At 43.0% G+C, this 16,502-nt stretch overlaps 1 protein-coding gene across 2 annotated transcripts in view; it reads right to left on the bottom strand.

Moving 5' to 3' along the window:
• Positions 1–50: 50 nt before the first annotated feature.
• LBR (lamin B receptor) overlaps positions 51–16,502 on the bottom strand; it is a 70,838-nt gene continuing 54,386 nt past the window's right edge. For both annotated transcript variants that reach the window (XM_008567991.1, XM_008567990.1), the window contains exons 4-14: positions 14,859–14,942; positions 14,415–14,607; positions 12,564–12,760; positions 10,606–10,660; positions 7,962–8,156; positions 7,285–7,388; positions 6,316–6,441; positions 2,812–2,980; positions 1,302–1,382; positions 1,091–1,213; positions 51–326 (exon numbers count right to left, since the gene is read on the bottom strand). In XM_008567991.1, the coding sequence (XP_008566213.1) occupies positions 166–326; positions 1,091–1,213; positions 1,302–1,382; positions 2,812–2,980; positions 6,316–6,441; positions 7,285–7,388; positions 7,962–8,156; positions 10,606–10,660; positions 12,564–12,760; positions 14,415–14,607; positions 14,859–14,942 (1,488 nt within the window). In that variant the 3' untranslated portion in view covers positions 51–165. The remainder of the gene's footprint in view (positions 327–1,090; positions 1,214–1,301; positions 1,383–2,811; positions 2,981–6,315; positions 6,442–7,284; positions 7,389–7,961; positions 8,157–10,605; positions 10,661–12,563; positions 12,761–14,414; positions 14,608–14,858; positions 14,943–16,502) is intronic.

Genomic DNA, 16,502 nt, shown 5'->3' with positions numbered 1-16,502 from the left:
GGTTAAGATCCCCTTACCGGTCATTTTTAAAAAAAAAAAAAAAAAAAAAAAAATTTACAGATCCTGTCAGTGCAACAAAAGAAAGTTTTGGATTTTTTTTTCTTATTTTTGCAAATGGAGGAAGCCAAATTTGTAAGAGCATTTAAAAAATATGCCGGAACAAAATTAGTAAATGTATGGAAATATACGGTAGGGCACCCGCTGACAGTACTTTTCCCAAGCCACGCCGTATTTCTTCTTACACCGGTGTTCATCGCGAGCTTCTCGGTGGACAAGCAACATGGTGAAATAAATCACATAGAAATAAGGCAGAATGTGATTAAAACCTGTGGGTAATGACAGTAAATTGTATTAGATATTTTCATTATTACTACAAAACATTTTCTCCTGCTTTTCCCCAAATTCTCTAAAAATGAACCACAAGATTACTTCATTTTCTCCAATAATGGGGAAAACAACTAAACCGGTTCACAAAAGCCCACTGGTATGCGGCAGAAGGTAGAATCTGTATTAAAAGCTATTCAGAGAAGAATGATTAAGCCATTCTAACCGTCCATCACAATCAGAACATCTGTCCTCATATTTAATGCAAATTTCTCCATTCCTTGTCCTCCTGCCCGTCTCCACTGTGGACCGTGGCGGCGCGACAGGTGGGGCGCCCAGCAGGGGCCGGCCAGCCCACAGCACACAAAGCAAACAGTCTCCTGCTCTTCTGCTTGGGAACCCAAGTTTTTCAGAACCCATGTACACTAAGTCATGAATGAAAAGTTTAGTTAATTTCCATATATTCTGCTTAGAAAAAAAGCTATCAGGCACAGTTTAAAATTTTAAATTTTGCTTTTAAAAGGTTAAAGTAAAATTCAGGCTCTGTGAATTCCCAGTTCCCCTCAGAAGCTGGATAAATGAGGTTCTGACAGATTAGAAAACAGTGCCCAGATCGGAGAAGCATCTACTGTGGCCACCCCAGCCTTCCACAGCGCGACAAAAAAGATTCACACTGACCCTGCCCGCACCGTCCCAACAAAGGACGCACACACATCTGTAAGGTGCTGAAGGAAGAGTCAAATCAGCACTCTCCTGAAACACTTACCACACGGGAGGGACCACGCCAGGGCCATGATGAGGTCGCCCAAGTAATTGGGGTGGCGGACAAAACCCCACCATCCCGAAACCAGGAGGTCTTTTCCCGTCGCAGTGTGAATGGTTTTTAAATCTATATAAAAATAAAAGTTCATTTTTAGTGGTCTCCAAACAAAAAAAGACACGTAATATACATAATACAAATATACATCAATACTTACGTGCAAGCTTTGGATCAGTGGGATTTTTCCGGAATGCATTTTTCTGAGAATTTGCACATCTGAAGATTATATATCCACAAACTGTAATTTAAAAATATTTTTCTATGTTAATAACTTAGATATAATCTAATACTTAAAACCATCTGTAACTTCTCTTAGAAATTATTTGTGCTCCAAGGAAATTTCTAAAGCAGAGAATACTCTGATTTCTTATGAACAATTCAAAAACTCTCACTCCCCAGAATGTCAAAAGATAACTCTCAACTGTCACATTGCTTTCATCAGCCACCTGGGGAGTACCCTGAAGACAAAACCAACAAATTTAGTTACATCCATGAATAAAATGAATTCTAAGATAGCCTACATCACAATAAAATCCACACTAGAGTTCACTGTAATAGAAATTACAGGCTATCTCATGCATTAGCTATGACACCTACTGGCCACAGCAGAAACACTTTATTAATCAACACCAGCCTAGAACCACTACCAGAACATCTCGTACCTTAAATACGTGTTGAATCCCACTGCAAGCCTACAAGTTGGTGTAGCTTTATTCAAATTTCAAAATGTCAAAATCAATAGGCCCTGACAGATCACTATTAACTATTACACTGTCAGTCCTCAATAAAGTAGTAAGAATTCAACTCCCCATTTTTAGCTTAAGTATTATTCAAGACAATAATACTGTCTTGAATAACACATGGGCATGGCTGACAAGGACAAGCAAACCAATGGCTTGAATTTCTCCTTCTACCACGGATACTAACAAGCGTAGCAAAACCAGCTATGCTTGAAGTTCAGTGCTGACTTTCCCTGCCCAGCTCTGGTGGAGGTGTAGTGAACGGTGTGATGCGGGGAGGACGAAGAAAAACCATCCTGAAGTCACACCCACGGCTGACCTGGTGGCCCTCATCTGCAGCCACAGCCACTCCTCCCCTTCCCCAACTCGCCTCCTACTCCCCACCACTCACGCTTGCCCAGGTGGCCCCTCACAACTCAGATCAACACCATGTCCTCTGATAAGTTTATAAGGACGTTCCCCAGAGAGAACTTGACTTTCTCTCCACCTTAAACTCCCACCATCTAAGTCCCTCTCATTAGTGCTCATTCATTCGCCTCAGGCCACGGTCTGAGTGTCTCATTTCTCCTGTAAGCTCTAGGAAGGCAAGACCTATCTTCCTACTTTTTAAGATACCCACCTGAAAAAGCAGATGCTCAATGGAAAAAATGCACCATTACTACAATTAAATTTAAAATTAATCTATTAACTTCAATTTATTAAATTTAAAAACAAGATGGTTTGTTTAAAATCATCTATTTAGAGAACTCGTGAAGCGCCCGTTCTGTTTGCAAGACGCAGAGGCTTTTATTACTCATCCACCACAAACTACTTCGATCGTGAGCTGATCACGACCATTTGAATGGCATGCTACAAACACGCAGACACCAGAGCACAACTGACTCAGGACATGGTATTTCATACACAGAGACTGAAATCGGTACTCACGTTTTACAGCAATGATTAGAGAAGCCATGGGCCAAGACACTTCATTGGGATGACTGACTAAGTAAAAGGCCTGGAAGCTGTAGATGAAGGGAACCCACACTAAATCTCCAAAAGCCAGCATGAACCCAAATCCATCGTGGATGATGTCCATGGTCGTCAACAACGCTTCCTGGAAGGATCCAGACGGGACAGAAAGAAAAAGCTTCTATGTTTAATGTATTCCAGTAAAGTACTAGTTTACAGGCAAATGTACACAGGGTTATGGGAAGGTCGCCAATCAGGTGTTCCCTCGGCCTGTATATCACCCTAGGTCGTTCCATGTGTCACTGCACCCTATGTGATCCTAAGCTAACAGATCTCTAAGCCCCTCTGTGCCCCCTGCCTCTGGGCTGCCTCCCTGGCTCCTCCCCCTCCCCCGGGCCAGAGCAGCTGCTCTACTGTCCTTGTCAGGTCCCTCTGCACAGGAGGATAAGCCTCCGAAAGACAGGGGCCATGGGTTTTCACCTTTGTCTCCCCAGCACCCGGCACAGTGCCTGCTGTGGGGGCGAGTGTTCAAAAGATGTTTGCGAAGGGACAGTAAGATCACCAGCTCCCTTCGTTTCAGTCCCATGTGCACCAACCTAACTTCCGATCATAATTTGGCCTTTCATGTAGATTTTCCACAGAAGAAAATAAGCTACCTGGCAACATGGAAAACTGACTGCTTCGCTTCTCACGTCAATTAGAAACAGTGCAATACTCCAGCGACGTGCTTAGCATGAGCAAATGTCCAGAGCCAGATGACCTGTGCACCTGGGTACCTGCAGAGCAGACTTCAGAATATGGATGTATGTCAAGGTCAAACTCAGAAGGCCCGACCCGAGGGTATCGCTAACCTGCCTCTACTCCAGCACATACCACTGATGTAGAACAATTAGCCAGTATAAACTCTTTTGAAGAATCAACGTTCCACATTAAAGAAAAAAGAGTGATATCTCCAAAAAAGCATTTTTTTTCCCAGAAAGAAAACAAAAAGACCGTGGATCAGAAAACCAGATGCCACATGGAACAGTAAACAAGGAACTGAAAAACAGATGCCCAGAATCTAGGCCGTTAAGACTCACACTCTTTAGTCAGCAGCGCCCCTCATTCTGCACATAAACTCTCAAGACCTGCGATCTAATTTCCTGGTCCAAAATGGGATAAAGATCATAACAAGCAGGTAAAAGCAGGTGCAGCGATAACAGCAAGGGCACATGGGAGTGGGCAGTGCCAGGGGACTGAACTGAAGCTTCTGATGCCAGGTGGAGGTAAGACCCTCAGCCCCACCCAGCTCCAGGAGCCCCCAGGCATTTGCAGGACATGCTCAGAGGAAGGTCATCTTACATTTAAAAGGTCATCTTACATTGTATTCCGTTTTCTCAAGGTCTGGCACATTACCCCATATAAGGAATTTCCACTGACATAATGAGAAAGTTTCTAAGCATCTGCTAATTGCCCAGTGGCATGGCAGATGCTAAAAAAAGTAATAAAATCAAGTCCGCTCCTAAAGAAGCTTATTATAGTCTGGCTGAGATGCTAACATACAGAAAACAACTTCCCAACTCCAATCTTCTACCCCTGGGCTATGTTAATATTGAACTGCTTTAAGAGTTTTTCCTTATGATGCAAAAATCTTCTGTTAACAGAATTCAATGTTTGGCTAAATTTACAGAAATAGGCATTTCTAAGCCAATTAAAAAGTGACTACCACTACATGACAGCAAGCTAGAAGGAACAGACTAGAAGGAATAATCACTGATAATTGGAAAGCTACAGCAAGGGAAGGTTTAAAAGTCTCTGAGATGATAAGGCAACAGTGAAATACCATTTGACTTGTAAAGTGTAGTCTACATGCTCCTTAGGAGCTGTTTTGTAACAGAAGACAGACCTATACTGGCAATACTAAGAGCATTCACAAAAGTTTTTATTTCAAAAGCACAGTCAATTTTGGGTAGATGGGATTCCTAAAGGACTTCAGGGTCAGCTGCTATCACCACCTGCACAGCTTCCAAAGCGCTGACAGCACAATAACCTATAATCAGAGGATTGCATTAATCCAGCTGCTGGTAACTGAGGTGTGTTTACCTCAGAGACGTCCTAATCCTCCTAAGAAACAGGAAGATCATCGAAATACTGCCCAGACCCTGAGAATAAGGATGGGAGCAGAGACCAGACAGAGTCTTGGTGAGACCGTCACCTGAGACCTTGCACGTCCCCTCCCTCCTGCTTTTCCTGTCCCACGTTCCATTCCCTCAGCCCCTCTTTAAAAACCCCTCGGTAGACCTGAGTCTTGGAGACGGGCTTCAGGCTCACCAGGGAGATGGGTTAGCCCAGCAACTCTCCTCAGGTCACCAGTATCCCTGAACAACAGCTGACTTCCATTTTCGCCAACATTTGACTTTTGTTGGATTTTTGTCTGGGGGCGGGCAGGCAGCCAGATCTGTGAGTTATCAACTCTGGGGAGGCTCAGCCAGGAGCTGAGTGTCCCCTGTAACAAAAATATCAACAGACTGTCTCAGCAGACTGCCACACAGACTTGCTCTGGAATACTGTGATGTAGGGCTACCAATTTTGTTTTTAAATTTGAAAGAGAACTTGACTTGGAATGTGGAGATGACTACAAAGGTAACAGTAAATGTGAAACAACAGTTGTAAAATAAGCCTGAGGAACAAATAATTTTTAAAAGAATTATGTTGAGGCAGAGAAGACTCGCAAAACATTTACCAGTCTTCGAGTAGGAGAAAATTTGATGACTTATCAACATATGAGAAAAGCCACGAGCTGGAAGCTAAGCTCAGTTTAAACTGGTTTCCTCAATCTTTCTTTCTTTCTTTTTTCCTGTGGTGGCCAGTGCGGGGACCTGAACCCGTGACCTCGGTGTTCTAAAGCTGTGCTCTAACCAGCTGAGCAACCGGCCAGCCCTCTCAATGTATCTTGATGTCTGATTTTAAATCCATCTGATTAGAGCTACTCTAAAACATCTCCCTCATTATTTTGGGCCAGCCCCTTGATGTCTGATTTTAAATCCATCTGATTAGAGCTACTCTAAAACATCTCCCTCATTATTTAAGAGCTAGCTGCCTCCTGACAATCCAAAAAACACCATCCTAATTCAATAATAACCCATCCATTTTCATGTGATATAATTAAATTTTATTTATACGAACTGATCACCACCCACAAAAACAACACCAAGATATCCACTGATCTTGAACATTTAGAATATTATTTTTAAATAAGAGAACTGCTGATACACACAGAAGCATGACCAAATGCGTGGAAACTGGGCGTCTGTCAGCGTTCCCTGTGCCAGCTTGAGGCCTCACATGGACTGACATCTCGAGTCACCCAACTGACAAGCCATGGAGGCAGGCTGGGTCCCCTCACTGTGTGTGTAAGAAAATGAGGCTCCAGGAGGTCAGGTCACTCGCCCACACCCAAAGCCAACTGACTCACAGGTCTCAGCTCTTAAAACTAATTACCTCATTCCAGAGAGCGTCCACCACGTACAGGAGCTGGAAACTGTTAACCAAAATCATTGCCAAGGATGGAGTGGCACGTCCCTGTAACTTCATTTCAGCCAAAAGCATCACCAAGTTAATAACCACCTGAAACAAAAAAGGAGAGTACAGACTCAAAGCACCACCCGAGACTCGTAGCACTACAAAGGCAAAGCGGGAACCTCACGGCTGAGAAACGTGCAGACGCCTCCCCAGCCGCGCAGAGTAGGACAGCGTCACCCGTGACCCCTGGAGGCGCTGCACTGAGAAGGGCACAATCTTACTCCTGTGGTTTTCCTGCCAAAAGCACATGGCCTCGCTCCAATCACGAAAAGACATGGGCTAACCCAAACTGAGGGACACTGACAAAATGACTGACCGGGTCTCTTCAGAAAGTGTCACGGCCATGAGAGACAAGGAGAGACTAAGCAACTATTACAGACTAGAGGAGACTGAGAAGAAATAACAGCTAACTGCACTGCGGGGTCGGGCCCGTGGATGACAAATACTGCAGCAACGTCACACCGTGGTTACGTCAGAGGGTGGCAGGGCAGGAAGTGGGGGAAGGACAGAAGGGAACTCTGCTCTATTCTTACAACTCTCACAGCCTAAAATGAGGCAAATAGAAGGTTATTTTTAAAAGGGGGAGGAAAATACATTTTTTTCTTACATTAGCTCATCTGCACTATTACTTTCTTACATAAATATAAACTAATAAAAATAAAACAAAAAAACCCTCTAATTTTTAATAACCTGGAATAGGGCATCTTAAAAATCTGAAAAATATTTACAGTAAGAAAATATTTTAAGTAGACAGATTTATGGGAAGCTATAATTATTCCTAAAAACATACCACCCACGGCTTGCTTTGAGATTATCTACATTCCCTTCTAGAGATTAATTTGTGCTACTGAATTGAAATTTTTTTTTAAAAAAAAAAAAAGGACATACCCATCCAATCAGTCCAGGGCGCAGCTCGCAAAAGTATTTGAGATCAAAAGTACCAATTCGAGGATTTAATTCACGGCCGATGAAGAAATCATAGACAGCATTTCCTGAGAAGGAAAAAGTTTTTACCCAAACAGTGTTCCAAACCCACATGAGGCTTTAATATTGCACTGTGGCCTACAACCCGGGGTCACAGCTCAACCGCCTAGAGACCCTGAAGAAAGTTCTAGAGCTGATGAGAGGTGAGAAGGGCCGGCACAGACCAGGGAGCCGGCGGGGCCGGCAGCTGCTATACCCTTTGGGGGCCCTGGAGACCAGATCCCCCCACTTTAGGGAGGCCAGAAGTTATTCTTTAATGTACACTCACAATTTTTTAAATAAGCAACCTTTTCTTTAATGTTTAAAGACTTTAGGTCAGAATCAACTATAATTTCTGTTGCTTTGTTTCTTTTTAAGGGTTTTTACTATTTCAGACAAAAAAATACATATTTGCAATAAATCGTGATGACTATAAGTTTACTAAATGTCACACTGTCATCAAGTGACTGAAAAACGAATAGAAAAGTATGAAAGAGAAAGCAAAAACGTTTTTCTTCCTTTAAATTTTTTCATCTTATTTTTTTTCTCTTCATTTCCCATAAAGCGCTGGGCTGGGGCTGGGGGCGCCGCGGAGGGCTCACCGGAGCAGGCAGGTGACAGGTCCCGGGCAGGTGCCCTCCGAGCGCGCGCATACAGGTACGCGCTCAGGGCCCCCGCGAACGCCGTGGCCGCCGCCGCCAGTTGCAGGACTCGCTCGTGCACGCGCACCAGCTCCGCGCCCCTGCACAGGGCCCAGCCGGCCGCCACCGCAGACGTCAGGAGCAGCGCGTAGAAGCCTTCAGAAGACAAGACAAGGCAAATGAGCGCTAACCCCGGGCTCCCGTGACGTTCCCACCAGCATAAAACCATGCACGGTCACTTTTAAGTCTTGCTTCCATTATTCAACCTAAATGCACACAACTATGCAAATAAGCAATGCTCCCAAGGTAGAGTCTGCCAGACAGATACCATGCCTCTTGTGCAATTTCTCAAGTATTTTAACACTTAAGTTACTCTTTTTCATTGTGAACGGTCACTGCTCTTAACTAAGGAACAGTAAAAGGAAGTGCATAAATATTCACTGTTAAAAAGCTTAAAAGAACCTCAAAATTCACATAATCCAAACTCTCAGGCCCAAAATAAAATGTCTAGTTATTAACAAAGCTGGGCCAAATGTACATTTTAAAAGTCTAATGCCATTACCCACCGGTGGGGTAAGCTTAATAGCTATAGAATTGTAAATATTTATGCCTGAACTAGCTTGTCAATAATGGTCACAAAAGATTCTATTCATATTTTACCATGCAGAACACAGATCTCAGGAGCCTACTCTTAGATCAGAGGCCACAATACAAGTGCCCTAAGGCCAGGCAGGGGATTGTGAGGACACAGTGTGTTGGGGGGGGGGGGGGGGGGGGTGTATGCCAAATTTAATAGCACCCTGTGGGGTGTCACAGGAGGAACTCTAGTTGCAGGCTAGCCCTGCTGCCGCTGACCAACACAGAGAGAGGTTCAGTGGACTATTCATTTCTTTCTTTGGCTTAAGAACTAGCTTTGCTTTCAGGAGCTGAGTGCCTCAAAGAGCTGTGTTCTGAGTATATCATCAAATCATATTTAGATAAAGAGTCAAACACTGAAGAGAGGTAACTTACGTAAGAATTCTAAAATCAAATCTCTAATTTATTATTTAAATCCACATTTTCCACATAACAGGTTACTCCAAAGAATAACTTTTTTTTTAAACTTTTTCAACTTTTAAAAATAATCATTTCATCAAAAAAAAAAAAATGCCTGGCTGCTTAGCTCGGCTGGTTGGAGCACAGCCTTTATAACACCAAGGTCACAGGTTTGGATCCCCTGTACTGGCCAGCTGCCAAAAACAAATAAATAAAAATTCATTTCACTCATAAAATGTATATATATTAAAAAAAGAAAGAATGGTAGATAAAGCAGTGTTTTGTTCTCTAGCCTATGTAGATTAAAAATAATCATTCAAAATCTCTCAGGAATCTCCTCGGTTTATTATGGCAAAATCTCACGAAAGAAATCTCTTGACACTCGAACTAGAGTAACCAGATGAGGACATTTTAAAAAGGATTGAGCAACTAGGCCAGCCACAGCCCCACCGGCTCCAACAGCTCAGCCTCTGAGAGGACCACAGTCCACAGAGGGAAATGAAAAAAGAACCCGAGACCACTTAAAAAAGAAGTAAATCGATGCCCTAGAGAGAAACCCACAGAACACTAATCATCAAAGGGCCTGATGGCAAAGACCCCTCCGCCCAGACTCAGCTTCACTGGGTGGCACGCGCTACACTGAACGGGCTGTGTCAAAGGTTCCAAAACTTGTTTCACCAGCAAGGAATTTGGTAAAAGCAAACAAAAAGTGTGACAGAGGCAGCCAGCAGGTATTAGCGGCCACCAGGGCTCAGGCACTGCGCTAGGTTAGGTGCCTCGCACGCCTGGCCCTAGAAGGCAGAAGGCACCTGAAGTATCTTTGGCTCCCCTTTCAGTACCCAGTGGAGTGATCTCAGATAGAGCAGATGCTGGACAAGTCACTAAACAAAAAGCACCCAAAGTCAGAAAGGTAAAAACTGATCATCTGAAAAGGCCAAGCATAAAATATATAACGTCATTCCCAAGAAAAGGAAAACGCTCGACTCAATCTAGTAAAATGGGAAAATCATTTAAGGATAATTACAACACAGATATATTTCTTAAAATTAAGTTAACTGGACTTTATTAAAGTCTCCCAATGGCAAAGTCAGGTGGTCCCCTCAGCACGTACTCCTGCCGTGGGAGGGGCGCAGACCAAGAGGGGGCAACGTCTGCCCAGTTCTAAGTGGCTGAAGCCACTCCTTCATCCTTGCAGGGGCTGGAGCAAGGACTGGAGCAAGGACTGGAGGGGCCCCGCACCCACACCAGAACCCGCACCCGCACCCGCACAGGACTTCTCAGGCCACGGTAATGCTCAGGACAAAAACATCCCGCACTAGCACGACGATCACAAGCAGCGGTCAATGCTTTAAAATCCAACGGGGCGACGGGAAAGAGCGACCGCGGGGCTGTGTGACTTTCCGTGGCCTAATTCCCACACGCTGGCTGCAGGGACCAGCAGTCTCTGTGCGTCCCTCGGGCTACGAAGAGATCATTTACTGTTTACTACTCTAGCATAATCAGCTTTGACAGTTTAAAGAGTTTAAGCTATCAAGTCATCAATATAAGTCTTAAAAAAAAAAAAAATCACCATTTAATCTATACTTGAGTCTTCTTCCATCAATAAGAGGTGTTCCTTCTACAACCTTAAAAGAAAAAAAAATTTTAAAAGCACATTATCATCAAATATACTATACATACCTTCTAATATCGCTTAAATTTCAACATGCCCGAGGAGGAGGATATCTCGTAGTAGGGAAAGTCAGTAACTCATTGCAAAAATCTTAATGGGAAGCCCTTTGATAAAGCCATTCCACCTTCAGGGATTTATCTTAAACATAAATCTAGTGATAAATTCTCAGGGTACCAAGACGACTGCCACAGCCACCCTCCCCCCACCGCCCCATGTACCACCACAGGACTGAATGTGCTTAAAATTCCTTCACGTCCAGTGGATCCCTAGCTCAAAAGTCTTCAGTGACTTCCCACTGCTTACAAACCAGAGCACAAGTCCAGTGTCTTACATGTGTGAGGTCCTCTTCAACTGGGCTCTCCCCGACGTACCCGTACCCACGCTACTGGGGCCCCCGGGCCATTTGATGACATGGACTCCCATACTCACTTGCTCTGCTGTCTACACACACAGGCTCACACAGTTACTTAATCATCTCATGGGACTCTTTGGTCTCCAGTAAGAGATGGTGAGCACGCTTCACGGGTCGGGACCATCTCACCTCTTCCCGTGGCGTCACCCGCAGCATTCAGCACGGTGGCACCCATGCGAAAGGCACTCGAGAAACACACGACTTTGAACTGGATGAGTAAAAAGCCTACTTGCCCAATAGCAGTCACATTTTACTCCCCAAAATAACTATTCAGAAGTGTAGGAATTCATTTTAAACTGTGAAATACTATTACACTACCATCTGTCTTGGGCTAAACTATTTTATCCGTTCATTAGCTATGAAAGGGAACCCAGGAAGAGAAACATAAAACCTGTCGGAGATCACAGGATTAGTAACACCCCACGGCTAATTTAAATTGGCCTTATCTATTCCAGATCTCTAGTAAATACTGTGTTGGTCATTAGTCTATGAATATACAGACACATATTTTTACATATATATATTTTTAGTCCCTTTAGTCTGTGAATAATCAGACTAAAGTGAATATACATATATGTATGACTTTTTAACCACCAAAACTGCTTTTCTTAAGAAATATTATCTAGTTTAAACTAGACTTACCGTAAATTAAGCTGAATTTAACTGTATAGCCTAACCATAAAAATGACTGAAGGACCGTATCACAAAAATCCTTGCTACAGCGGATAAAGCGATGGTGAGATTCCACAGTATTCAAGTGTGCAGCTCTATCCTGATATCACCAGCATTTGCCACTCCTGGTAAAACCAGACCTTTGCTTTACAGACAGTCGGCAAACCTGCAAAGCCCTAAGATCTTTAAATAAATTATTTATTGCTTAGGGAATCTCATGTTCCCTTAACTATTTCCAAGTAAAGTATTCTACTAAAGGAGAAAAAAAAACTAGATCCTAGCGATGGGGACAAATTTTAAAGATATCGCATGAGTTTGAAAAGAACATAAAATGTTCTTGACAACAAATTCCTGAAAGGAATAAAATTTAGAAACTCATCATATCGAAACAAAAAAAGTAAAAGGTACAGAATAAAATGCATTAAGCTCGGTAGCCTATTAATTAATCATTGACAATGCTGCAGCTGAAATGACACATACTGAGGGGGAATTTTTTTCCCCTAGAAACCTCTACCAAGAGTCAGGCTATTTTGCAAAATAGCTTATTCGTTTGTTTGGTTTGGAAAGTTATACAAGAAATCTCAGATTTTTAAAGTTCCATTTAATAAGCAAGTGTTTTACTGTATGAGAGAAATGGCTTCACAAACTAAATTTTGATAGGTATGACCAATAACAGCTTCTAATCTTAAAACAACTATAAACTTATTCATATAAACATGGAAGAGAGGGGAGGAAAACCTCACAACACTACACCCTACTAACAAAAACTTACCTTCCCAATCGGCAGCAGGTAGAACAGAGCTTGAACAAAAAACCAGAGGAGGTAGGCCCCAAATACTCTGGTTTCCCATAACTCAGACAAAGCCGGCAAAGGAGGCGGGAAATTCAGAAGACTCGGATCCCGCTGTTTACACATGGACAGCAACAGGAAGAGGAAGACAGGCAGCCCAAGCATGATGAGGAACACGCCTGCGAACAGTTCACCAACGTTCAAGGCTCAGATTTCCATCTGGTTTTCTATTTATTTTAAGAATCATGTGGGTTTAAGGTCAGAACTCAGGTCTGGCTGGTGGTATAGACCAATTTCTAACGTACCATCAAAAACTTCTAATCTCTGTCACCTCCAGTGGGCCAGCAACCACAGGCATCAAAGTAGTAAAAAAAATGCAGAAGCCCAGCACTGAATACCTAAATCCCACCTCAGAAGCCAAGCTCTAATTAACCTCTAACCACTGCAGGAGCAAAGCTACTGAACTCCAGCAAACTGAAGATCAAAACATCTAAAAATTATCAGTCCAATCTTAACAAACAACTTTATATCCCTAAGTTCCTAGCAATTAAAATAGTGTCACTGTTGGGAAAATATGGGAAAATAGCCAAGGCCCCTCAGATGTTCAGAATCTTGCAGAGCATTTGATGTAATCATGCACGTGTGCCCAAGTATTCTTTGGTTATTGTCTAATGTAATTGCGCATGTGCACCCAGGTGTCCTGGGTTATGACTTAAGTATAAAGCACAAGTGGCTCTGATCCACAGTGTCCCCCACCCCTGGGATGCCCTAGGGGGCAATGGGGAGGCCGCTACTGCTGCTGGAGGCTGTTGCTGCCAGGACCCACAAGACCCTCCGAGAGGCCGCCGCCACCACCAGACCCGTAAGCTGCTGGACCTGTAAGCTGCTGCTGCCGTTGCTGAGGACTGAGCTCAGGTCATCTGCCAACAGCTCCCAGGATCTTTCCCAATTACCTAGCATGGACCTGTGTCTGAGGGGTCTGGTGACCCAGCCTGGCATGTGAGGGGGTTAGTGACCCAGTCTGTACAATGGGTTTGAAAGGTCTGAGCCCCAGCCCTGACAGTACAAATGGAAACTTAGTATAATTAAAATAATGAAACATTTTGGCTTTAGTTATGATTTGCCTTACTGGACAACTGGCATAGTCATGTAGCTTTACAGTCACATTCATGTAACATGTGCACAGATTTTAAGTGATGCTGGACAGCACCTGTAACAGACCAGCTAGTCAAGAGTTATAACTTGCAAAACACAAAGCAATTAAGCCATGCAGGATTTTGAGCCATTTGGCCAAGGACTTTCTTTTAGTAGCTCATAAAATTTCATCAGTTCCACCCACTTAATAACTCCAAGGCTCTGCACACTTCAGACCTATAACCCTCACAATCAACCTGTCTAGCAAGTAGCGCAGACACCATGACCCATTTATGAGCTCAGGTTATGCCCACTGCTGTCGCTGAAGCCAGGCCCTGCCATCTCGGACTGATTAATAGCAGATCACCTGTCCCTAAACTGATCACCATCCTTCCTATGCACAACTTTCAGACTGACCTTTCTTTATCGCTTCTTCATAGTTCTCTGCTCAAAACCTATGAACAGATTGCTAAAAGTTTTAAATACAGCTACACTCACATCCTTTCTACTCCATGGTAATCCCCCCAAATGCTCCCACCTCAGGCCTTTGCACCCACTACTCCTTCTCTGGAAGCCTCTACCCTGGTTCCCACCTGACTCATTACCTAGCCTGCTTTAGATCTCATCAGAGAGGCCTCTCCAGTTCACTTGATAGCGACTACCCCCACCCACCCTCCCTGTGCTCGTCCTGATGCCTACCAGGCACTCCTCCAAACTCCAAGTCCTTCGTCTGGGTTGTGGTCACTTCAAAGGTTTTCAACAATTCAGGTGCTTTTGTAACAAACGTTTCTTCCTTAGAATCTATTTCTTTTAATGGGATCTCTTCTCTTCTTGGACGAAGAATATACTGTGCAGACATATAACTACTTTCTTCCGGCAAATGGAATTTTTCCTAATTACACAATAAAAAGTATTAAATATCTGTAGTCAACAATTACCACTAATACTACCACATTAGCTACATAATTCGGCCTCTCAATATAGCTATATAACAGTAAGAATAAATTTGTTAAATTACATTAGTAATTTAAGGACAAAATTTTAGAACAGGTTATAAAATATTATGATTTTCAATATGCTCCTGGAGAGAGAGTCACTTTAACAAAGAAACAAATGACCCAAGATGAAAATGAACACTCATACCTGCATGCTTCTGTGAGCTACGTCATTCTTCTCGATGCGCTCGGGCTCTCCATTGTATCTGTTGATGCTATTTCTAAATGACTTCTGAATTGAAAAATATAAAACAGTTTAACCAAAAAACTGTAACTGACTGAAAAGGAACATGATGGTAAAAATTTACTACTTTGAAATCAAGCAATAAAACAAACCAAAGATTTTCACAGCCTTAATTCTGAAGAGTTTCAGACTCCTATGGTTAAAAATGAACAGGAATAAAATTGACTAGAATTTCCCAGTCTTCAAAAGATTGTATCTTACAGTCTAGATTTCTACATAAAATTTTTCATCTTTCAAAGGTAATTTGACTGAATGCTATAATTTCATTGACAGATACTCTATTAATATCTGCTATTAGAGGCAGATAAAGTAAAAATTGGTAAATTAGTTCATTAGTTTTTTTAAAAAAGAGGAAAACAGCCAATAATGGAAAATTAGGAAATAGTGGGCATTTATCCAGTACATGGCAGGCCAAGGGCTACGCTGGTAAGGAGCAAAGCCAGTCTGTGGCTCCTGTGTCACCAGCACTATAAGAAGATTGCACTGGAAGAACATAGCAGTCACCAAATATTAAAAATGCAAGTAAAACAGAAAGTAGCATGTGGCATCTGTTCCATAAGCTGAGTCTCCCGGCTAGTAAAGAGAGCCATTAATAGTCAACTCGCTAGCAATTATCAAAATGCAAGTTAGAATTGTGAGGTGAATATCTCTGACAATCACATTGGACCCCAAAACTGTTATAATACTCTGAATGGGAAAATGGGCTTTCACACGCTACTAACAGTAGTATAAACTTTCTTGAAGCAATCTGGCAATGTGTATTAAACGCCTCAAATCCACACTATATACTTGACCTAGCAGTTCCATTTGTAGGAATCTATCCTAAGGAAATAATCAGATGTTGTATAAAAATACCTGTTTACAATAATGAAAATTTATAAGGAAAAACACTAAATGTCCATCAGTAAGGGAGCTGATTCTAGCAATTACATCTATATAGTTTATAATTTAATTATATTATACCTATATCGTCATACTATACCATACAATAACAATGATATAGAAAAATAGGCCATGAAAGGTTATTCCTGACATTTTAAAATTTTTAAATGCTGGGCCAGCCCGGTGGCGCACCGCTACAGTGCGCCGCTTGAGAGTGCGCTGGCGCTCCCGCCAAGGGTTCGGATCCCACATACAGACTGGTTCCCGCTCACTGGCTGAGCGAGGTGCGGGCGCAACACCGAGGGTTGCGATCCCGTTGCCGGTCCCAGTCCGGCACGGGCGTGACACTGAGGGTTGCGATCCATTGCTGAACACAGAAAAAGACAAAAAGGAAGAAAAAAAAAATTTTTAAATGCTGGGCCAGCCCGGTGGCGCACCACTACAGTGCGCCGCTTGAGAGTGCGCTGGCGCTCCCGCCGAGGGTTCGGATCCCACATACAGACCGGTTCCCGCTCACTGGCTGAGTGAGGCGCGGGAGCAACACCGAGGGTTGCAATCCCGTTGCCAGTCCCCGGTCCGGTACGGGGGCAACACTGAGGGTTGCGATCCGTTGCTGGACACGGAAAAAGTCAAAAGACAAAAAAAAAAAAAAAAAAAAAAAAAAAA

Source organism: Galeopterus variegatus, unplaced genomic scaffold, assembly GCF_000696425.1.
Source record: "Galeopterus variegatus unplaced genomic scaffold, G_variegatus-3.0.2 Scaffold365, whole genome shotgun sequence".
Taxonomy (NCBI): Eukaryota; Metazoa; Chordata; class Mammalia; order Dermoptera; family Cynocephalidae; genus Galeopterus; species Galeopterus variegatus.
The sequence above is the reverse complement of the archived record's forward strand: the minus strand, read 5'-3'. Positions and strand labels throughout refer to the sequence as shown.